This window comes from Nerophis ophidion, linkage group LG02, assembly GCF_033978795.1.
Source record: "Nerophis ophidion isolate RoL-2023_Sa linkage group LG02, RoL_Noph_v1.0, whole genome shotgun sequence".
Taxonomy (NCBI): domain Eukaryota; kingdom Metazoa; phylum Chordata; class Actinopteri; order Syngnathiformes; family Syngnathidae; genus Nerophis; species Nerophis ophidion.
Window position 1 is genome coordinate 24,020,988 of NC_084612.1, and position 24,627 is coordinate 24,045,614.

The 24,627-nt window shown below is 39.6% G+C and overlaps 2 protein-coding genes across 3 annotated transcripts in view; both read left to right on the forward strand.

Moving 5' to 3' along the window:
* The window catches only part of vps26a (VPS26, retromer complex component A), a 15,089-nt gene extending 8,217 nt beyond the window's left edge, over nucleotides 1-6,872 (forward strand). The window contains exons 2-9 of the mRNA XM_061879902.1: nucleotides 1,161-1,310; nucleotides 1,502-1,577; nucleotides 3,007-3,163; nucleotides 3,260-3,424; nucleotides 3,504-3,610; nucleotides 4,413-4,514; nucleotides 5,182-5,291; nucleotides 5,424-6,872. Of these exons, the coding sequence (XP_061735886.1) occupies nucleotides 1,161-1,310; nucleotides 1,502-1,577; nucleotides 3,007-3,163; nucleotides 3,260-3,424; nucleotides 3,504-3,610; nucleotides 4,413-4,514; nucleotides 5,182-5,291; nucleotides 5,424-5,537 (981 nt within the window). The 3' untranslated portion in view covers nucleotides 5,538-6,872. The remainder of the gene's footprint in view (nucleotides 1-1,160; nucleotides 1,311-1,501; nucleotides 1,578-3,006; nucleotides 3,164-3,259; nucleotides 3,425-3,503; nucleotides 3,611-4,412; nucleotides 4,515-5,181; nucleotides 5,292-5,423) is intronic.
* A 2,834-nt stretch (nucleotides 6,873-9,706) lies between these two features.
* supv3l1 (SUV3-like helicase) overlaps nucleotides 9,707-24,627 on the forward strand; it is a 34,968-nt gene continuing 20,047 nt past the window's right edge. The window contains exons 1-8 of one of the 2 annotated variants that reach the window (XM_061879888.1): nucleotides 9,707-10,164; nucleotides 10,240-10,317; nucleotides 14,544-14,651; nucleotides 14,725-14,839; nucleotides 16,933-17,101; nucleotides 17,174-17,285; nucleotides 17,377-17,454; nucleotides 19,916-20,007. In XM_061879888.1, the coding sequence (XP_061735872.1) occupies nucleotides 9,891-10,164; nucleotides 10,240-10,317; nucleotides 14,544-14,651; nucleotides 14,725-14,839; nucleotides 16,933-17,101; nucleotides 17,174-17,285; nucleotides 17,377-17,454; nucleotides 19,916-20,007 (1,026 nt within the window). In that variant the 5' untranslated portion in view covers nucleotides 9,707-9,890. The remainder of the gene's footprint in view (nucleotides 10,165-10,239; nucleotides 10,318-14,543; nucleotides 14,652-14,724; nucleotides 14,840-16,932; nucleotides 17,102-17,173; nucleotides 17,286-17,376; nucleotides 17,455-19,915; nucleotides 20,008-24,627) is intronic. The other variant, XM_061879879.1, reaches the window with a different exon arrangement.

Genomic DNA, 24,627 nt, shown 5'->3' on the forward strand with positions numbered 1-24,627 from the left:
CGTGCGTGCGTGCGTGCGTGCGTGCGTGCGTGCGTGCGTGCGTGCATGCGTGCACATATATTTATGTACATGTATCTACATATGTTTATACATACATATATATACGTACATATATGTATGTATATATACATGCACATATATGTATATGTGTGTGTGTGTGTATATATATGTATATATATATATATGTATATATATCTCCAAACAACACAACAATATTGCAGAAAGCCTAAATGTCAACACACACACACACACACAAACAAGTCTCATTGGTGTTCTCCAAAACATTAACTACCATGTTGCTACAATAAAATAACTAAGGAAAATCTTTTAACCTTGTGTCTGCGAATATTTGTGGCATTGTTTAACACACCAGGAGTTACAAAGTGATAGGCTTCACCTATAGTCACCGCTAGCGTTAGCACAAACTAACCGTGTGATGCAATCCTTCTTCTGCTTGTGTCCTGGTCGTGCTTTTTTCTTTGCTGTAGCAAAGTTTCGCCGCGGCATATTTTTCGATCTCATCACAATTAAAAACATGCTGTGGAACAAAGCCCCCTTTGCTGATAAAATCCTTGAACTGAAGGGGGCTAACTAGCTAAAATGCTAGCTCAAAGAGATTGTCTAGCAACCTGAAACTGTACAGCGAGACTGTAAGATTTCGGACACATTTAAAGCGTTTCTGATTACACAGTGATGTCTAAGACTGGCTGTCACAGCTCTGACCAGTGCAAAGTTCATCAATTGTTGAAATAAACATGTCAGAAGTGCCGCTTGTCCGATGAAGGTCTTTGAATTGGCCGCGCCGGTGTTTACAGGGGTCAAGGGGGACCAGCCTCTTGAAAATGGCCGATTCCACGCGTATAGGAAGGAATGTCATCAAATTGGCTTCAAGCAGCATGCAGAATGAAACAATAAGTGAATGAATTAAGCGTTTGTATGCCGAGAAATGGTTCGCACACAGAGGAATATTTAACGCGGTGTAAAGATTCGTAAACTGAAAAGGTCGCGCACAGAGGCATTAAAAAAAATAAAGGTTTTACTGTAATGTCACTTCTATGAAAAGATCATAAGTATCATATAATGTGTGTCCAAACAGCTGATTCACTGTGCACTATCCTGTTGTATTACAGTGTGTTTCCAGTAATGTTTTCAACTTTCAGAGTTTCCTGGGGGGTCTGTTCGGGCCGGTGTGTGAGATAGATGTCCTGCTCAACGATTCTGAGAGCCGCAAGACTGCTGAACTGAAGACGGAAGATGGCAAAATGGAGAAACATTATCTGTTTTACGATGGAGAGTCTGTGTCCGGCAAGGTAAACTGAGCTGGCATGTGACGTTTGTTTAGCCTTGTTGTCATATTTTGGATTAGTGTCTCTTTTAGATGATTGTTCTCTGCCATTACTTGATGATATACTTTTTTGTTTATGGCAATGGATGGCTCTTATGATTTTATAATCAATGTTTTGATTTTGAAACATGCTTATGATGACCGTTTTCACTACAGGTGACTCTAAATGTGAAGCAAGGAGGAAAGCGACTTGAACACCAGGGCATCCGCATTGAGTTTGTTGGACAGATTGGTGAGCATGTTACTTGTTTTAATTTAGAACATCACTATTCCGCTTACGCCGCCTGTATAAAACAGTCGTGTCATCTTATGGAAACATTTTTGACACGGAAATGGGACTGCCAACATGCATGTGTTAACACAAATTGCTTTTGTTTACGTTCAACCTGTGTACCATCCTAGCTCTCAGTAGTACAATATTAACAATGTAAATATTTTGCATTTTTTGCCAGGCATAGACGAGTAGACAATATATCAATTAATTAAACGATCAATTAAAATGAACTCGATAACTTCGCTGTCATCTAATTGCCACCTCCATGTATTTTTCTTTGTCTCTTGCTTTAAGACTGGGCACAAGAGGGTTCACTCTGTGCATCGCTCTCAGCACCTGAACATATTTATTCAATAGCAGAATTGAATGAATGGGGTGAATCTTCTTGTTGGTCATCCACAATATTTGTCTCTGTGGGCGCAAAGGGGACTGCTGGCTTATGCGCACTTGATGCACGGACAGACCCTTGCTAGTCACAACTTTCTGGTGAGAAGCACCACAAAGTAACAAATTAGGAGGAAAAAAAGATGACTGCAAAACCCAATTTTCTTGTGTGGGACAATTTTGGCTTCAAACAAGTGAGCAAGATAAGCCTAACAACACGGACGAATGAACAAGTATGTCCATTTTGTTTGAAAAGTGATGGCAACCATAAACGACAACAAAACAAACCAAGTGACCCAGTTTTTTCAACTGTGGAAAAAAAGCACTTCAAGATCTTCAGTATTTATTGCAATGCAATTTCTGTTTACAGAGATTGTGTCAATTTAAACGGTTTGTTCACTGATTTGGGATAATTAAAAGTCCCTAACTTTTTTTACATTGGTAAAAAAATAATCATGAGAAATCACACTGTATTATGTTTGAAATGAATACTTGCTGTATTATTACTTCTGTCAATCCATCAATCCATTTCTACCGCTTGTGCCTCTCGGGGTCACAAGTGTCTCAAAGGGCTGCACAAGACACAACAACATCATCTGCTCAGATCCCTGGACAAGTCGCCAACTCATCACAGGGCCAACACAGATAGACGGACGACATTCACAGTCACATTCACACACTAGACCCAATTTTGTGTTGCCAATCAACCTATCGCCAGGTGCATGTCTTTGGAGGTGGGAGGAAGCCGGACTTTAAATAATTATTATTTTTATAAATCAGATTACAATAATCACATTTTAGAATTTGGAGTTACTGATTATTTACAGGTTATTGCTCGCTTGCATAATTTTAATCAATTTAAAAAAGACTTCAATATTTGGACCAAAAAGCAATTTTATTGTCGGAATATCATCCAGGAATTTAAAACAATGTTTTACTTGAATTTAATGCATTACATTTATTTGCTCTAAACTTGGTAACCTTCTTTTCCTCCTTATTGTAGAGCTTTTCTCTGACAAAAGCAACACCCATGAGTTTGTGGATCTGTTAAAAGAGTTGGCACTGCCAGGAGAGCTCACCCAGAACAAGAGCTATGACTTTGAGTTCATGCAGGTGGAGAAGCCCTACGAGTCATATACTGGAGCTAACGTCAGGCTAAGGTAGTGTCATTATAACATTTATCTGGGTAAATATTAGCTTTTGTTGCATTTGCAAAACATTTTAAGCCATAAGAACAATAATGTGTCTTTGTGCAGGTACTTTCTGAGGGTGACAATAGTGCGTCGACTGTCAGACCTTGTGAAGGAGTACGAACTGATTGTCCACCAACTGGCAACCTACCCAGACATCAACAACTCTATCAAGATGGAAGTCGGCATAGAAGACTGTCTTCACATCGAGTTTGAATACAATAAATCCAAGTAAGAGCGACACTCCTTCCTATTGTCAAATCTAAACAATTATTCATTTAACAGTCTTCTGTCTGTGTCTTTATGCTAGGTACCACCTAAAAGATGTAATTGTTGGAAAAATTTACTTCCTGCTGGTCAGGATTAAAATCCAACACATGGAGCTGCAGCTAATCAAGAAGGAGATAACAGGCATAGGTGAGCATCGGAAAGCAAAGTCCAAATAATCAAAATGAGTAAATATGGAAGCATGTAAAAGCATTCTATAGTAAATCTCTATTTGTAGGGATTTCGTTCCAATACCCACTGTAAATTAGAAAAAACAGCCAAAAATGGACCCACCCATAAAATACCACTACTCTAAAAACTTAAATATGCCACTGAATTGCTGAAAGTATTTCAAATGCAGTTTTACACATGAAGAAACAGTCTACAGTATTGTACAGTATTGTATTTCCAAAACGTGTGTCTTGTCCAAGGCCTTTTCCTACTAGATTCATAGCTACAGCACTTGTTTTCCCTGTACATAGTGTCATCGAACCATTTTCTATTTAAGTTATCATTAAAAAAATATTATTTGCATGTTCTCCCCGGGAATGCGTGGGTTCCCTCCGGGTACTCCGGCTTCCTCCCACTTCCAAAGACATGCACCTGGGGATAGGTTGATTGGCAACACTAAATTGGCCCTAGTGTGTGAATGTGAGTGTGAATGTTGTCTGTCTATCTGTGTTGGCCCTGCGATGAGGTGGCGACTTGTCCAGGGTGTACCCTGCCTTCCGCCAGATTGTAGCTGAGATAGGCGCCAGCGCCCCCCGCGACCCCGAAAGGGAATAAGCGGTAGAAATGGATGGATGGATAAACCAGAGAAAACTACTAAGATGGGAAGCAAATATCTCAAACCACGAATAAACAGTAATCTACTGTCTACAAGTGCTTTACTTAAAACAAGCATGACAGAAAAAACACAGATTAATATACTTAAATTGTCCATTGTTTTCAGGTCCCAGTACCACCACTGAGACGGAGACGGTTGCTAAGTATGAGATCATGGATGGAGCCCCGGTTAAAGGGGAATCAATTCCCATTAGACTGTTTCTGGCAGGTAAAACCTTGGCATTAAATGTACAAGAAAATGTACAAGAATAACAAAACACTCGCAATAGAAAATGTGCAATTTACTGGTACTTGTTGAGATATTCAAGATTCAAGATTGTTTATTATCATATGCACAGTTAAACAGACAGTTTGCCGTACAATGAAAATCTTATTTTGCTAGTCAACCATTCAACAAGTCACACGGTACTTAGCTAAAAATAAAAATGTATATACAAGGCACAGTAAGTGACATAACATTATTCCACATTCTGATTGACACAACAGTATAAATATGGAGGTGACCTTGGGTCACAGCAGCAGTTAAAGTGTCTTTAGTGATCAAAGATGAAAAGTGTCTACAGTGATGGTTCACAGTTTGGGGGTGGTCAAGGTAGCTGTCTTTATTAGATATATTAGTAAACCAAATCTAGCTGTACGGATTTGTGCAACAATTTAGCAAACATCTTCATTGGCAGATCACCTGGTTGCAAAGGGCTTTGTTGCAATCTAGTTCAGCCTGATTCAACAGCGCCCTCTGTTGCTTGCTGTCAAATAGTTCACACCATTTTGCTTCTCTTCAAGATTTGAAGGCTCTGACTACACAACCACAAAATGCTTAAACTATGGATCTAACAAATTGTGTGTATTGGCATTTCATTTATGTTTTTGAACAGGGTACGACTTGACACCCACCATGAGAGACGTCAACAAAAAGTTCTCTGTACGCTTCTTCCTGAATCTGGTGCTAGTGGATGAAGAAGACAGGAGATACTTTAAACAGCAGGTATTACCGTCTGTATACAAGTTGTACTCCTGGAAGCAAATGTATGTGAAGTACATTTCAGTCACCAAAAGTTAGTGCTGTAATTTGTACTGCATACTTCTCTGCTCATGTTTTTGTTTGTTCTGTCCTCAGGAGATTGTGTTGTGGAGGAAAGCACCAGAGAAGGTGAGGAAACGAAACTTCCACCAGCGTTACGAGTCTCCAGATCCCCGACCTCAGCCTAGTGCAGAGGAGCCAGAGATGTAAGGGCGAGCGAGGCCATGAACTGAAACACAAACACACATGCCAACTGTTCACTGCTGAGCAGCCAGAGGTGTGAGGGCTACCCCACTCTTACTGGACTGTATATATACACACACACACACACACACACACACACACACACACACACAGTAACATCTTCCTCCGCCCTTCAGCTTCAAAGCTGTGCTTTCCGTGTCACAGCACCGCACTTATTTTTGGATGCATGAGTACACGTAATATGTTGAGTGCCTGATGTCAAGCGGTGAGACATTCGATCTTGAAGGCACAAGACTACACGCACAATAAAAAGCTGAACTCTTTGCAGGAGCAAAAAAAACCAAGACCGAGTTACTAGCAACTTCCTACACCTTCTATGGTAGAGTTTCTTTTTTAGTTGCACATGCTTTTTGCCATTTGGATGGACACATAAGCCGTTCTTTCCCCAGGGATGTCAGAAATTGGACTTAAAAAAACAAATAATCTGATCATTTGTTTTTAACACAGTATTTTGTTTCCTGTTTTTGGGCAAGAAAAATGTCAACCATTTTTTAAATGAACGTTGTGTATAATACAGTTTATTTACAGATGATTACATTTCAGGTTTTCATTGATTTGTGATGCAGTTTCCACGGTTTAGTTTTCTGTTAGGTTCATTGTCTGAAGTGTGTGTGTCTTATTCTCTTACATCAATATCCACTAGTCATGGAAGTCCATTGATTATCATCAATTATTTAAAGAACACCTGTCAAAATTGAAAAACTTGCGTATTGACAGGAATTTTTTTTGGAATGGAATTTCGAACAATTGAATGGTTATGTTAAATCTTGCATCATGGACTTTGACATGCAGCCTGTGTTGCATGTTTATGCCTTAAAAGGTTCACATAAACTAAAAGGAAATTAAAGCATAAGAGGTGTACCTCATCTGCAGTTGGAAACATTATTGTTTGAAAAATGTTTTCATTTCAAACAGTTTTTTGTCTCCTCGTGGAAAATTGTGACTCCATGATATTGATTTCTTAAAATCACTCAAATCAACTATTGAGTTTGTATTTTCAGCTCAACAGTTGAATGTAACTTTTATTGTATCCTAAATTGGGAATGGTTTATGTGCAAGGAACATTTAATTTTTTCCCCCCTGTCAGACACAATGTCTTTCTAGTCATGTTGGATCTTTTCTTTTAGAAAACTGTTAAGGTGATGAAGAAACCAATGTTTTGCATGTTTATCTTTTTGCAATGACACACCATATCAAGAGCATCTGTGTGTATGTACTGTATATATTTTGAACCTCTAAATAGAGCTTAAAATAATCATGATTAAAGGAAATTTATATTGACATGTCAAGTTTTGAAATGGTCTCAAATTTGACCTTTTACCTGGTCCAAGAGAGAGTTCAGAATCATGTGATTAAATTTAACTCCCGGTATTTCTACCTGCAGCTATAGTGACCCTAGGGTATGATACACCTTAAATAATTACAAATGTAAAAATATATTAAATGTAAATAATTGTTTACCGGGAGACGGTCTGACACTGCTTGCCTTGCATGAGTCATATGCAAGGCATTTCTTTTTTTTTTTGTCATGAAAAAGGGAGGTATTTTCGGTTGGTGCACTCACTAGTTGTAAGTGTATCTTGTGCTTTTTATGTTTAATAAACAAAATAAAATAAAATAACATTTTATAAAAAATTCTTCTGCGGCCCGATACCAATCGGTGGTTGGGGGCCACTGGACTAGTTGATAGTATGGGACCGCGCATCGAAGACGTCACATACGGGCGATTTGTGTTGTGGCGGGAATCCCCGAGTGAAGTAATTGAGTGCCAGTTCGTGTGTTATTGCAGGGGTGGGAAACCTTTTTGGCTGAGAGAGCCACGAAAGCCAAATATTTCAAAATGTATTTTCGTGAAAACCACATATTTTTTAACACTGAGTACAACTAAATGCGTGCTTTTTAAGACAAACATTTTTAGAGTATAATAAGAGTCGTATTATTTTTAATAACATTGTTATTCTGAAGCTAACCAATAATAAATAAAATACTTCTTACCATTTATTCATATAGCCCTAAATCACAAGTGTCTCAAAGGGCTGCACAAGCCACAACGAAATCCTCGATTCAGAGCCCACATAAGGGCAAGGAAAAACTCACAACCCAGTGGGATGTCAATGTGAATGACTATGAGAAACCTTGGAGAGGACCGCAAATGTGGGTGACCCCCCTCCCCTCCCCTCCACACACACCCACCCCTATATGGGAGACTGGATGCAATGAACGTCGAGTGGGTCTAACATAATATTGTGAAAGTCCAGTCCATAGGGGATCCAACATAATAGTGAGAGAGAGTACAGTCCATAGTGGGGCCAGCAGGAGACCATCCCGAGCGAAGACAGGTGAGCAGCGCAGAGATGTCCCCAACCGATGCACAGGCGAGCGGTCCACCCTGGGTCCCGACTCTGGACAGCCAGCACTTCATCAATGGCCACCGGACCTGTGCCCCCCCCCCCCCCCACACTCCACAAGGGAGAGGGGGGCAGAGGAGAAAAAATAAGAAACGGCAGATCAACTGGTCTGACGTTGCACCTCCTGGTACCCCAGCACCTCCAAAACCCTCAAATCTAGACACCAAACATCCCAGAATAAGCCAGTCCGGTTACTTTTAGACCTCCACCACAGATCACGCCTCACTCCAACCCACTTCTCCAAAGTGGGCTGGCTCAGGGTGGAGGACAGAGTAAAACAACTTGCACTGACCCTAGCCTATAAAATCCGCTACACCTCCCTGATACCGAAGTACATGTCAAACTACTTCCTTAACGTAAATGACCGCCATAACCACAACACCAGGGGGAGCTCCACAAACCACATTAAACCCAGATTCCGATCTAACAAAGGTCTTAACTCATTCTCTTTCTATGCCACACCAATGTGGAATGCACTCCCAACAGGTGTAAAAGTAAGTGCATCTCTATCCTCCTTCAAAACCGCTCTAAAACAACACCTCCAGGCAACTTTAACCCTTTACTAATACCCTCCTCCATTCACATCCCATCTCCCCGGATTGTAAATAACCCAATGTAAATAATCAAATGTATTTCTAATGTAAATACTTGTTCTTATGCTATCTGAACTCACTATGTTCTCTGCTCGCTGTACATATCCTACTAAGTCAGACCTACACTGTTACAATGTCAATTTCACTGTTGATGCAATTGTTGATGAGTGAAGTAGCTGATATCAACCAAACCTCCTCATCCCACCCCCAGGATTATAACAAAATTAAATATTTCAATGTATGTACTATGATTATTAACTTGTGTGATGACTGTATTATGTTGATAGTATATATTTGTACCATGAATTGATTAACGTGGACCCCGACTTAAACAAATTCCATTTCCATCCATTTTCTACCGCTTATTCCCTTTCGGGGTCGTGGGGGGCACTGGCGCCTATCTCAGCTACAATCGGGTGGAAGGCGGGGTACACCCTGGACAAGTCGCCACCTCATCGCAGGGCCAACACAGATAGACAGACAACATTCACACTCACATTCACACACTAGGGCCATGAAAAACGTATTCTGGTGTTACCATTTTGCGGTCAATTGTACGGAATACGTACTGAACTGTGCAATCTACTAGTAAAAGTTTCAATCATTCAATCAATCAATCAATCAATCAATCAATCAATCAAAGAAAGATCCCGATCCCGGGATCGAACTTAGGACCTTCGTATTGTGAGGCAGACAATACGAAGTTCTGTTCCACCATAATTGTTTTTATGAGAAACACTTGTATTTATGAGAAACACTTGTATCCATGCATTTAAAAGGCGGCCAAAATAAATACTTTAATAAAACAATCGCTTATTTGTGTGGAGGGCTCTCAAAAGAAGGCGGGACCTTTTAGTTTTTTTTCAGTAAGGACAAACCTGATTGGCTGTGCAGTGGGCACAGTGCATTAAATAATAACATTTTACTCGTCGGGGTGTTGCCGGATATGCCTGTTTTTAATTCATTCTAATTCTGCGTAATCGACACCAGATTTACTACAAGCTTTCCTGGTAGTAAATTTACATTTAAAAAAATATATAAGTTGCACTTTAAATATTTTTTTCGCCTAACATGTAAAAACGTGTGACTGCCTTATATATTTTGGCACAGGCATCCTTGTGGCAACCTAAGCGCAGACGCGTCCTCTCCAACGTGGGATCCTAGCAGGAAGACAAGCGTGTTGACCGTCCTTCGAAGTTGGCGTAGTTTGTATAATACTTTTCAAACCAATGGCGACTCATTGACGCCGTGTTTACACACAGTCCCAGTTGGGTACAATTAACTGTAAAGGACAAAACATGTCAATAAACCGGTGTTCTTATTTGTTTTCTCGGCTTCGGCGCCATGTTAGCACTCGGGCTGTTCGCCTCGCCGGTAGGAGCTGTCATGTGTCTTCTGGACGTAGTTTGTTGACTAAACAACATCCGAGTCGTTCTGTTGTTAGCAGCAGAAGTTTTACGTCCTCGTCTTCAAAAGCTCCGGACACGTCTCTTTTTGTTCCCATCTCTCTGAAGACGGATGTATATGCAGATGGGAGTGTTGGGGCCGAGTTAACGCAGCCTTTGGACAAAAGTCAGTCAAGTTACTTGTGCTGCGTTTAAACGAGTTTAAAATGTGACCTTTAACAGGATGCTATGCTGTGTTTAGGTGAGCTTTTGAAAATTCTAAACCGCTTTTACAAGAGGAAAGAGATGCAGAAGCTGGCTTCAGAAAACGGCCTGGACGGTGAGAATGAAAGACACTTTCGTCAAAATATTACGTTCGTGCATGTGGCCAGCGATGTAAGCACAATAACAATGGGCGCAAATTGAGCAACTAGGGCTGGGTGATATTTTTATGCCATATTGCGACATACGATATATATTACGATATTTTGCATTGGCCATGAATGAACACTTGATGCATATAATCACAGCAGTATGATGATTTATGTGTCTACGTTAAAACATTGTTCTTCATACTGCATTAATATATGCTCATTTTAAACTTTCAAGCAGAGAGGGAAATCACAACTAAGTCAATTGACCAAAACTGTATTCATTAAATAATCTTCATTCTCTCACGGTGACTTTTTAAATGAAAGAAGACATTAATGGTGTTGCTCTGCTGCATACTTTGCATTGATTGATTGATACTTTATTAGTAGATTGCACAGTACATATTCCGTACAATTGACCACTAACTGGTAACACCCAAAGAAGTTTTTCAACGTGTTTAAGTCGGGGTCCACGTTAATCAATTTATGGTACAAATATATACTATCAGCATAATACAGTCATCACACAGGTTAATCGTCATAGTATATACATTGAACAGCACATTGCTGTTGTCTGCTGAATATCTTTCCACTTGAAGCCAAACCATCGCCAGATGATGGACCCCCTGCACTTTATGTTGGGCATTTATTGTTCTTCCTCCATTTGTGATAAGTTTCGCACCATCTCTCTCTTGTATTGTCACAAGCTCCGCACCGCTCTGCTTGGACGACCTGCCTCAGCTAATGTTAGCCATGCTGCTATCTCACTGATCGGCGAGAGCTATGACGCTAGACTCGCGAGAGTATGTGACGTATGTAAGAATGCAGGCTTGTTTTCCGTCTCAGTGAGAATGAGAGACAAGGAGGAGTGACAAACGCCAATAATGTAAAGCACGCAGCTAAATGCAACTCGACCTGCCTCAGCTAACGTTAGCCATGCTACGTACTCCAAGTTCGTTCATCTACACGCACATTCACGGTACAAACATACACAAACTGTACATATACATTTACTGTACAAACATTCATCTACACATTCTGTTCATATACAAGTACATATACAGTTGTCATCGAAATTATTCAACCCCCACACAATTTTGGTGTTTTAGCAAGTTGGACATTTATTCCGTATTTTGTTTATAGTCATATCAAATAAAGATGTGTCAAATAGAAAAATGCAACTTAAATTGTAACACTATTTTACAAAATACCAAAATAGGACATTTTTCTTAATATCTCATTGACAAAATTATTCAACCCCCTAGTTACATGCATCTTTAGTACTTAGTAGAACACCCTTTGGCAGTAATTACATCCTTCAAACGTGATACATAACCGGACACAAGCTTCTTGCAACGATCTACAGGTATTTTAGCCCATTCCTCTTGGGCAAAGGCCTCCAGTTCATTCATATTCTTGGGCTTGCGTGCTGCAACTGCCTTCTTCAAGTCCCACCACAGGTTTTCTATAGGATTTAGGTCTGGCGACTGTGAAGGCCACTCCAGAGTCTTCCAGCCCTTCTTCTGCACCACTCTGATGTTGATTTGGAGGTATGCTTGGGATCATTGTCCTGTTGGAAGGTCCAACGTCTCCCAAGCCTCAGCTTCGTCACTGACTTCATGACATTTGCAGCTAATATATCCTGGTAGGAAATAGAATTCATAATGCCTTGAACGCGCTGGAGATTCCCGAGGCAGAGAAACAGCCCCAGAGCATGATTGACCACCCACCATGCTTAACAGGAGGCAAGGTGTTCTTCTCTTTGTAAGCTTCATTTTTTCTCCTCCAGACATAACTTTGATTCATAGGCCCAAAGAGTTCCAGTTTTGTCTCATCACTCCATAGAACAGTTTCCCAAAACTTTTGGGGTTTGTCCAGATGATTTTTGGCATACTGGAGTCTATTTTTCCTTGTGCCTGGTAGTCAGAAGTGGGGTGCGCCTGGGAGTTCTGGCATGGAGGCCTTCATCTCGTAGTGCGCGCCTTATTGTCTGGGACGAAACCTGTGTTCCCCCCTCTGCAATGTCCTGTTGTAGTTCTTCAGCTGTTACCCGGGGGTTTTTCAGCACTGTACACACACAGCATCCTCTTTCTACCACGCCCAGGTAGTGTTTCCACTGTGCCTTTAGCTTTAAAGTTGCGAATTATGCTCCCAACTGTGTCTCTTGGAATGTGTAATGTCTTTGCTATTTTCTTATATCCATATCCTTTCTTATGAAGAGAAATTACCTCCTCTCTTGACTTCTTTGACCATTCCCTGGACTTCACCATGTTGCAAATACACCATTGACCATCTACAAGAAGCTGAGCGTCACAGTCTTATTCAATCAGTTTAATTGTTGCTTGTTATGGTTCTAATCACATCTACAGGTGTTTTCAACACCTGATTGAAAATACCTTATTCAAATTCTGTTCTTAAGAGTTATGATCTTCAAGGGGTTGAATAATTTTTTCAATGAGATGTTAAGAAAAATGTCCTTTTTTGGTATTTTGTAAAATACAGTTTTACAATTTAAGTTGCATTTGTCTATTTGACACATCTTTATTTGATATGACTATAAACAAAATATGGAATAAATGTCCAACTTGCTAAAACACCAAAATTGTGTGGGGGTTGAATAATTTTGATCACAACTGTACATACGTACATACACACACTCGTGCACATAATCACGTTTCATCAAACATTTATCAACGTTGTTGCCCTAGGGTAAACTGGGTAACACATGGCATACTGACAAAGCTTAACTCATTGTTACTATAACAATCTACAAGATTAATATAAGTTGCCTTTCTCTCTTCCCCTTCATCTTTCGGTATTCCTTTTTTTTTTTTTTAATCTCCCTAGTTATTATGTCTACGTATTGTTGCATTTGAACAACTGTATTGTTGATAATAGAGGTGTAAACTATTGGTATTGTTCATGATCAATAGCACTTTTTCTATTGGTATTTGTATTGCTCCAGTTGTAATGTAAAAATGCTCATTGTCATTTCCATATTATTATTTATTTCACTAACTGCTTCTTTGCTGTCACTTTTACGATTATTTGTACATATCGTATGTGCTGGTGTTGTTCTATCGTTGTTGTTGTTTTTGTTGTTATTGTTGTGTTTGCTGTTGTTGTTTTTGTCTCTCTGTCTAAACCCCCTGTTATCCCCACAATTTCTCCCTCTGTCTTCCTTTTTTTCTCTTTCTATCCCCTCCTGCTCCGGCCCGGCTGTACCAAATGATAATATGAATACATTTAATAAAGTCAAATTCAAATAGATAGATAGATAGATAGATAGTACTTTATTGATTCCTTCAGGAGAGTTCCTTCAGGAAAATTAAGATTCCAGCAGCAGTGTACAGAGTTGAGATCAATTTAAAAAAGTAAAAAGTAAATAATGGGGGTTTAAATGGAAACAAAATAGAGAAATATTACAATAAGAATAAAAAATAAAAAGCAACAATGGGAATAAAAATATAACAGTGAAATAAGAATATAACAAGAGAAAGTGGGCAGTAGTGACCATGTCATGAAAAAAATACAATAAGAGAAGTATCCTACACTTCTCTTTTGTAAAGTAAATCTGGACAGCCGATATGGGCATCTACATAAATTATATGATTTGCCTGGGAAGCTGGACAGGACAAAAAAAAAAAATAAGAAAAATTAAATTAAAAAAGTAAGCTTTTGTTGGAGTGTGTCAAAAGTACAAATTGCACCCTGCGCACACCGCACTGACAATCACCACACTGGCATATGACCTGAACCTGAACCGTGTAACACTGTGCGGCACCTGTTGCGTACGGGTGCGGTCAAAACAAGTAGTGCAATTATTCTTCATTTATTTATCATCAAAGCTGCCTTTTTTAAAATTAATCACGTTAATACGTAAACGTTGACAGCCCTAGTAAATACACAAGGGAAACATAAAACGCATTAAAGAGGACAGCTATCCTGGAACCACGGGCTCTATTTCTACATACAGCTACTAAGTACAACACAATGAAAAAACAAAAAATGGTCCATATATAATACATATAGCGCACATTTAATTGTACCATGCATAGCCAAAAAACTAAACAAAACAAGAACATATTGCAACACAATTTTATTAATTATACATTTTTATGGCAACCTATAGAAATTAAAATAAAAAAGATAATGAAGTAATAACAGTTTCTAAGTATTATTTTCTTTTATGCAGCACGACTTTTCCACCAGGCCTTTGTCAACTTTAGAAAATACATCCTAGAGTTGACGACACTCCCTGCTGATCTGCACATCATCCTTAGTGACATCCTCTGTGGAGCAGGTGTGTACAGATATACAAATGCAAAGCATTAATTCTAAATGTATACTGCTATCTTTTTTGTGTTTATCTGTAGGTCACATAGATGACATCTACCCATATTTTATGCGTCATGCTAAGACAATTTTTCCCATGCTGGACTGTATGGATGACCTGAGGAAGATTTCTGACTTGAGAGTCCCTGCGAACTGGTAAACAAAAAATGTATAGATTTTTAAATCCATTGTTATTCATACCCTGGACCAATGTTGGGGTTTTTATCTGTTGAATTGCAGAAAATGGAAACCAGAATGTGTCAAAAGATGTAATGTTCAAGGCAGTAGCCACATGTTCATGAACAACACATATTTAATTTTATTAATCATTCGGATTAGAATTTTACCGTGTACATTGACCCTGAAAAATGGATCTGATTGGAATGTGCATTTTCATGCATCACAGCTTGAATTACAATACTTTGACATGCGCAGAACCCAACATAAACGGAAAATAGTGTTATTTGTGCTCTGGTGCCATCTTTTGCGAGTTTTCTTACTGTTGGTGCTGAAGATAGCAGTAGACTTCCGCTGTAAACAAAGATGGCTTTGTGCATTTCTGATTGTCTGACGTTATGGTATTTACTTATAATTTTTTCCTTCTGTTCACTACTTCTGTTTTACCTCTCTTTTTGAAATGGAGATATTCTCTGCTTTTATTTTGTGATTCTGTACGGGTTGTGGTGCGTGCGGTTGTGTATGTGTTTGAGAGGCCAGGAGTTAGCACGTGGAGTAGCTGTAATATTGTGAATAAAACAGCTTGTTAAGCGCACGTGGAGTAGCTTTAATGTTGTGAATGAAACTGCTCATTAAGACGACAACCGGATCCTTTCTTTTATTGTTACATCGACACATGACACTCCAGACCAGGGGTCAGGAAACTTTTTGGCTGAGAGAGAGCCATGAAAGCCAAATTTTTTAAAATGTATTTCCGTGAGAGCCATATAATATATTTTTTTAACACTGAATACAACTAAATGCATGCATTCTTAAATAAAAACAACATTTTTAGAGTATAATAAGTTTCTCATTGTTTTTAATAACATTGTTATTCTGAAATTAACCAATAATAAATAAAATACATCTTACCATTAATGTGACTTCTTGAACTGGTGCGGTAGAAAACGGACAGATGGATTAAAATGCATGAGAATTTTTTACATTGTGAACGTTATTTTTAACATTGCGATTACCAGAGGAATTATTAATTATCCTGTTAAATAATTTCAGCTAAGATTTATCTGAGAGCCGGATGCCGTCATCAAAAGAGACACAACTGGCTCTAGAGCAGGGGTCTCAAACTTGCATTATTGTGCGGCCCGCGCTTTGATATGATAATTCAATGTTGGTGTGGCCTGCGAGTTTAATATGAACGGCCCTTGATAGGTCATGCTTGCCAACGTCCCCAGTTTTCCAGGGAGACCCCTGAATTTCAGGGCATCAATTCTTTGGAAGCCCCGCCACCGATGAAATTATACATCTTAATAGCTACGGCAGTAGCATATAGCAGTTAGCATTCCATGACCCACAATGCACTTCTGCCATGACCCTACCCCGCCAAATTCTTATTGGTTGACGTGTTTGTGACGATTGCTGACATTTTTTTCGTCTCTTCCGCGAATGAGATAAATTATATTAGTTGATATTTTATGGCAATGTGTTAATAATTTCACACATAAATCGCTCCGGAGTATATGTCGCACCCTCAGCCCAAATTTGAAAAAAAACTGCGATTTATAGTCTGAGAAATACGGTATAGAAAGCACTAAACAGTTTTTATGGACTAGTTATTAAAATATTTTATTTCTAATTCATTTATCATGGTCATATCTGGAATCAATTAACAGCGTAAAATGTGGCATTGCTTTTTGTAGTTAAAGCGATTAAAACATGAAATGTTAATTATTATTCATCACTATGTGATAAAATCGCTCGCTTCGACATTTACAACTTTTGGCGTGGTTTGTAGGGAATAAGAAGCTCAAGCTGAGAATGAAGAATGTAGATTTACACAGATTTAAGATTTATGAAATATTTATTAAAATAAACTTACTATAGTAAGTTGACCCACTGGAAACCAAAGCCAAATAGTCTGTGAAACACAAAATGTAAATGTGGGTTAGAGTTTAGTGAATACACTGAAGAGCCATGTTTGTGCAGACACATTTAAATAAATGAAATAGATATTGCTATTTTATTTGTGTGTCCATGTTGTATGTACATTAAATATGCATGTGTGTATCCTTCAGGTACCCTGAGGCTCGTGCCATCCAGAGAAAGGTGATCTTCCATGCCGGTCCCACTAATAGCGGCAAAACCTACCACGCCATCCAACGCTACCTGACTGCTAAGTCAGGGGTCTACTGCGGTCCGCTAAAACTGCTTGCCCACGAAATCTTTGCAAAGAGCAATGACGCCGTATGAATCATTACTGTACCTTCTCTAATTTTATTGGAACGTGCACTCCCTACATGTTGTTTATGTTCTCAGGGTGTACAGTGTGACTTGGTTACTGGTGAGGAGAGAACGTTCGCGAACAAAGATGGTCGAGTATCTGCTCACGTGGCCTGCACCATTGAGATGTGCAACGTCACCACACCATGTGAGCGAATAAAGCACCTTATGTATGGTTATCCACACTACGGTGAAAAGGTTTACATCTTTATGACTTATTTTTATTTGCGTTTATGTAGATGAAGTGGCTGTGATCGATGAAATTCAAATGATTAGAGATCGGTCCCGAGGATGGGCCTGGACCAGAGCTTTGCTAGGTTTGACACACACAAACACACACACAAATACTGTCTTCGCATTCATTCACTCTACAAAATGTCAAAATGATTTGTTGAAGGACCCAGACGACTGAAATTTCCATAAAAAGTTCTCTTTATGAATTTTGCTCCTGAAAATTAATCTGGCAGTCATTCCCCATAATATCCATTTGTTTTTGAGTAATCTGTAGCTAACTAACTTTATTTCCGTTGTCAGACTTAATATGTCGCCCCCTCTTGGTGTGACGTCATCTACAGACCTGGAGCCTATTTCCCCACATAGAGAGTGTGAATAAAGACAAGTTAAAACTTATTTTCATCACTTGATTTCACGTGTTGGTCAAGGATTACTTCAACACTGATATGGTTATACCTGCAGTTATGAGTAATAAATACATCTAAAATAATCACCTTATCTGTATTTAACTGCTCTTCTTTAGACACAAAAGCCTCTTTCTTCATGCGCTTTCAGCATTTCCTCAAGTATCTTGAGTAAAATATCAGAAAATGATGCAAGAGGTCGCAAAATAGAATACGAGCAGATTACCTTCTTTTTCTCTCAATTTTGAGCACCGTTTTTTTAATCTCAGTCTCTCTGCAGGTTTTGTCTCTTTTCTCATCATGAGTGCCCTTGTTTTGGGGGATCTCATTTGGCTCATTTGATCTCATCTAATGTTATTTTTTCAGAGAGAAATCATTTTGGAGGGCAATATCCTTCGTACATACATTTGTATCTGCATTTATAGAACCCAGTCATCAGCCGAGTGGGTGGAGCTACTGGGGGGAGTCCCTTGTTGGGTTAGAGATGCTACTGTACTAAACACATATTTAGGATAATTTTATTGAGGCGGATGAGATGGGAGTAATAATTAGTTTTGGCTTAGGTAAGCATGTGTTTATCCATCCATCTATCTTCTTCCGCTTATCCGAGGTCGGGTTGTGAGGGAAGCAGCCTAAGCAGGGAAGCCCAGACTTCCCTTTCCCCAGCCACTTCGTCCAGCTCCTCCCGGAGGATCCCGAGGCGTTCCCAGGCCAGCCGGGAGACATAGTCTTCCCAACGGCCTCCTACCGATCGGACGTGCCCGAAACACCTCCCTAGGGAGGTGTTTGGGTGGCATCCTGACCAGATGCACAAACCACCTCATCTGGCTCTTCTCGATGTGGAGGAGCAGCGGCTTTACTTTTTCCGGGCGAGAACCATGGAAACGTACTTGGAGGTGTTGATTCTCATCCCAGTCGCTTCACAGTTGGCTGCGAACCGATCCAGTGAGAGCCCTCAGGACCATATCATCTGCAAAAAGCAGAGACCTAATCCTGCAGCCACCAAACCAGATACCCTAAACACCGTGACTGAGCCTAGAAATTATGTCCATAAAAGTTATGAACAGAATCGGTGACAAAGGGCAGCCTTGGCGGAGTCCAACACTCACTGGAATGTGTTTATTAGTTATTAAACTATCACTACATGCTTGATGGAAAACCTCAAGTTTAGTTGCACACCATTTGCGTTCCAGCTTTAGAGCTCTGGTTTCTCCTGTAAACCAGGGGTTACGCCTCTTAGAGGCCTTTTTTTAGTTTTAGCGATGCCATACTGTCAATGGCCTTGCGCAGGGCATCGTTAAAGTTGTTAATGAGGTTATTGATGAATCCCACGTAATTTGGGAATGGTGCCATTACCGAGGGCAGTAGGCCAACAAGAGTCGTAGTTGTGACAACATCAATGTTGCGGCTGTTAAAGCATTGGTTATTAGTAGCCTGTTGACAATGAGTCAGATCTTCGAATTTTAAAAGGTAATGATCGGACATTTCTTTAGTGTACGGAAGTACCATAACTTTAGAGGTGGTGACACCCCGGACAAAGATTAGGTCTATCGTATTACCGTTGCGATGGACGGGTTAATTTATTTGTGTAAGTAAGTTAACTTGGAGAAAATGCGGTAGTTTATAGATTAATTAATGTTTCTGTGCGGCCTCGTAGCAAATGTGTCACGGACCGGTGGTTGGGACCACTGCACTATACAAAGAATTTGAGTTGTGCTCAAAAGCATTACATTTATGTTAACTACACCCTCCATACTTCACAGATAAATGTTGATTAAAACTGATGTATGTCACAGTTAGTTAGAAGCTTAAAGGGGGCTTGCGTTCGATTATTCTGATCCGCCCTCTTCCTAGTTTAAACCTTGGAGAAAAATATACAAGGCATGGGCAATGTTTGGAGTGGTTTATGTTCTCGTTCATGTTTAATCTCTGTATGGCAGCCTAAAATGAAACCCAATTAAAGCCAACATTTAATTTGTTTTGTGCAGAAGTGTTTTACAAAGTTGAATGTATAACTGTGACAAATACAGACAATTATCTATTAAATCTGTTCTAACAACTATTGGTAGCATAAGCTAGTAATACCTAGCCTCATTAAAACAGGTGGTGTGTGTGTGCGTGTGTTTGTGTGTGTCTGCAGGTCTCTGTGCAGAGGAGATTCATGTATGTGGCGAACCTGCAGCCATTGACTTCATCAAAGAGCTTATGTGCACCACAGGAGAGGAAGTAGAGGTACGTTGCATTATATCTATGATAATATACAGTATACATCAGGGATCGTCCGATTATCTGCGCTGATTTTGGCGTTTTGACATATCAATATTGGCCTTTAAATCGGTATAAACCGTTTTTAAAAATGAGTATTTTATAGTATAAATAGTGATACTCAGATATTTTCACAATATTTATCATTTTAAATGTAAAAATCATTGAACAAATGCTTTTTATAATCCACCTGGCCCATTTAAAATTTTATTTTGATTCTCTCCGACTAAGCATTGTCCCGCCCATGGCGCCATGTGATTGGTTACGCAAACACACCACAGAAAAGGGTAGGACCATTCAAAAGCCGAGGTCTTTTGCAGGGTTTTCAAACATATGGCAAAGAGAAAAGCATTGAGAAACTCCCGTAGTTGTACGGATCTGTCAAAAGTAGGCTGACACAAAAATTGTAATACACATCCCAGTCTTCTACATTTCACAACTACAGGAGCAAAATACAGTAAAAACATAATTATCATAAGCGGCTGTTCTACTTGCTGGAGTCTGTCAACGTGTTTGTGAATCAAAATAGCGATATGGAAACAGTCAGTTAGAGAGAGTAATTAAAAAAGTCAAACTAAACTCGGTCCAGTTTTATTGCAGGAACACACGAAAGAGGCAGAAAATAGTTTGTGCAACACGAGAAGCTGCAGGACAGGAAAGCACAGTTCTGCGAGAAATGTATTGCTGAAATATTTTGTAGTTTCTGATACAGTATACGTGTGCGTGCTTGTGTAGGCTGCCTAACAATGCGTAATAGAAATATTATAATTATACAAAATGTAGATTGTTAGCCATTTTTTGTTAATGTTTTTAATAATGTAACCTATTTCTACCTAAGCAATGCTTTTGATGAGAAGTACATTAATTTGTATAGCAGCATGGCTTAATAACCTTTTTTCAGTTTAGAAAAAAGTAACATTATAGGGTTGACCTTAAGGTTTACAGTTAGAGCTGCAGAGATATCCATCCATCCATTTTCTACCGCTTATTCCCTCTTGCGGTCGCGGGGGGCGTTGGCGCCTATCTCGGCTACAATCGGGCGGAAGGCGGGGTATACCCTGGACAAGTCGCAACGTCATCGCAGGGCCAACACAGACAGACAGACAACATTCACACTTACATTCACACACTAGGGCCAATTTAGTGTTGCCAATCAACCTATCCCCAGGTGCATGTCTTTGGAAGTGGGAGGAAGCCGGAGTACCCGGAGGGAACCCACGCATTCACGGGGAGGACATGCAAACTCCACACAGAAAGATCCCGAGCCTGGATTTGAATCCAGGACTACAGGACCTTCGTATTGTGAGGCAGACGCACTAACCCCTCTCCCACCGTGAAGCCCGCTGCAGAGATAATTAAATTGAATTCACGATTTTGGCAAATTCGGTTAAACAAGCATGATCGTCAGCAATATTAACATTTAAAAATCTGGCTCCGCTGCATATTAGAGCAAACAGTTTAACAACCAACAGTCAGCCAACCACCGAAAGAGAGGTCTCATCTGAGAGTGAGTGACAGCAGCTGGTCGCCTGTAGCTCCCAAAATATTTTTGAAAAAATAAATCTAATATTAAATCGGTACCCTCCACTCCCGCAAAGTCACTCATAGGTTCCCAACAGGCATGGATTTTAACCCCGGAACATGCCAGCAAGTCTCGCCGTTGTCCAAGCAACCTCCTGCTCGTTCCCCGAAACCCGGAAATGCTCCCCAACAGATGGACTAACGCTTACACCGAACAAGGTGCATTGCAAAGCTGCGTTGGTGTGCATTTCTAAACAAATCAGCAAGTTGCGGCAACAGGTTAAGCATTAACAACACTTCTCTTTCCTCAACCGCCATCGTTTGCCCGTGATGTAAAGCTTTTGTTTGCTCACAAAGCCCGCCGCTTGCCACTGGCACAGAGCCCTAACAAGCAGCTACAAAAGCGGGGGTGCCCAAAATACACACTGTACACCAAGTATCCATACACACCTCAAAGACACGGCAAACATGACTCCTATTTATACCTTGAGCAGTACACGTCCTCCTTGTAATATGTGCATTTGGCACAAAATCCCATGTTTTCGTTTGTTTGCACTTTATAATGGCAATTTGCAATGGCGTATTTATTTTTAGTTAGCCCTTTGTCTTTTGTACATTTTATTCTATCAATGATTAATGATTTTTATTTTGAAATGAAAGCCAAGTTCACATATTGTTTGATTAAAATAGAAGGTGCAATAAAACATGTTTTACATAACAGTAAATTGTGTTTAATAATTTTGATTTCAATGATGATGATAATCGTGTTTTTATTATTTTGTCCATAATCGTGCAGCCCTATATACAGTATTATTTCAGCCTGTCAAGGTGGAAAGTATATAAATTATTTCAGAGATACATCCTGCACACCTGCCAGTCTAAGAGAAAACTATTGGAATAAAATGTCTGTTAAACTACAGTTATTCAACTTGACCTTTTTCTGTGTTGATTGAGAGGTGCCAAGCAGCGAAAATAAACCAGCTTATTGTCCAAAGACATGCACCTGGGGATAGGCTAATGAGCAACACTAACTTGGCCCTACTGTGTGAATGCTTGTTTGTCTATCTGTGTTGGCCCTGCGATGAGGTGACTACTTGTCCAGGGTCTACCCTGCCTTCTACCTGAGTGCAGCTTGAATAGTCTTCAGCCCCACGCGACCTTGCAACTTATATTTAATTGAATAGACTGCAAAGACAAGATAATTATTGTTCGAACTGAGAAACTTTTTTTTTTTTTTTTCAAATAATCATTAACTTAAAATGGCGGCAAATCATTGCAAAAAGTTGGTGGAGGGGCATTTTATTCACTGTTACATGGCCTTTCAACCACACTCAGTAAACATTTGATATCTGAGACCAGTTTTTCAAGCTTTTCAAGTGTAATTCTTTCCCATTATTGCTTGATGTACAGCTTAAGTTGTTCACCGTTGTGGTATTTTAGGCTTTATATTGCGCCACATATTTTCAATGGGAGACAGGTCTGGACTACAGGCAGGCCAGTCTAGTACCCGCACTCTTTTACTACGAAGCCACGCTGTTGTAACACGTAGCTTGGCATTGTCTTGCTGAAATAAGCAGGGGGGTACATGATAACGTTGCTTGGATGGCAACAAAATAAGTTGCTCCAAAAGCTGTATGCACCTTTCAGCATTAGTAGTGCCTTCACAGATGTGTTTGGCAGTGGTTCTCAAATGGGAGTATGTGTACCCCTGGGGGTGCTAGAAGGTATGAGATTTTTTTGAAATATTCTAAAAATAGCAACATTTCAAAAATCCTCTATAAATATATTTATTGAATAACACTTCAACAAAATATGACTATAAGTTCATAAACTGTGAAAACAAATGCAACAATGCAATATTCAGTGTTGACAGCTAGATTTTTTGTTGACATGTTCCATAAATATTGATGTTAAAGATTTAATTTTTTGTTAAAAAATGTTTAGAATGAAGTTCATGAATCCAGATGGATCTCTATTACAACCCCAAAGAGGGCACTTTAAGTTGATGATTACTTCTATGTGTAGAAATCTTTATTTATAATTGAATCACTTGTTTATTTTTCAACAAGTTTTTAGTTGTTTTTATATCTTTTTTTCCAAATAGTTCAAGAAAGACCACTAATAATGAGCAATATTTTGCACTGTTATACAATTTGATAAATCGGAAACTGATGACATAGCACTGTATTTTACTTCTCTTTTTTTCAACCAAAAATGCTTTGCTCTGATTAGGGGGTACTTGAATTAAATAAAAATGTTCACAGGGGGTACATCACTGAAAAAAGGTTGAGAACCATTGGTGTAAGGTACCCATGCCTTGGGCACTTTTACGCATCCATACCATCACAGATGTTGGCTTTGGAACTTTGCGCCTATAACAATCCGGATGGTTCTCTTCATCTTTGGTCCGGAGGTGACGACGTCCACAGTTTCCAAAAACATTTTGAAACATGGACTCGTCAGAACACTTTTCCACTTTGTATCAGTCCATCTTAGAGGAGCTCAAGCATAGCGAAGCCGGCGGCGTTTCTGGGTGTTTTTGATAAAAGGTTTTCGCTTTGCATAGTACAGTTTTAACTTGCACTTGCAGATGTAGCAACAAACTGCAGTTACTGACAGTGGTTTTCTGAAGTGTTCCTGAGGTCATGTGGTGATATCCTTTACACACTGATGTCGCTTTTTGATACAGTACTGCCTGAGAGATCGAAGGTCCACACTATCATTGCTTACGTGCAGTGATTTCTCCATATTCTCTGAACCTTTTGATGATATTATGAACCGTAGATGGTAAAATTCCTAAATTCCTCGCAATAGCTCGTTGAAAAATGTTCTTAAACTGTTGGATAATTTCCTCACGCATTTGTTCACAAAGTGGGGACCCTTGCCCCATCCTTGTTTGTGAATGACTCAGCATTTCATGGAAGCTGCTTTTTTACCCAATCATGACAGGCACGTGTTCCCAATTAGCCTGTTCACCTGTGGGATGTACCAAATAAGTGTTTAACGAGCATTTCTCATCTTTTTCAGTCTTTTTAGCCACTTGTGCCAGCTTTTTTGACAGATGTG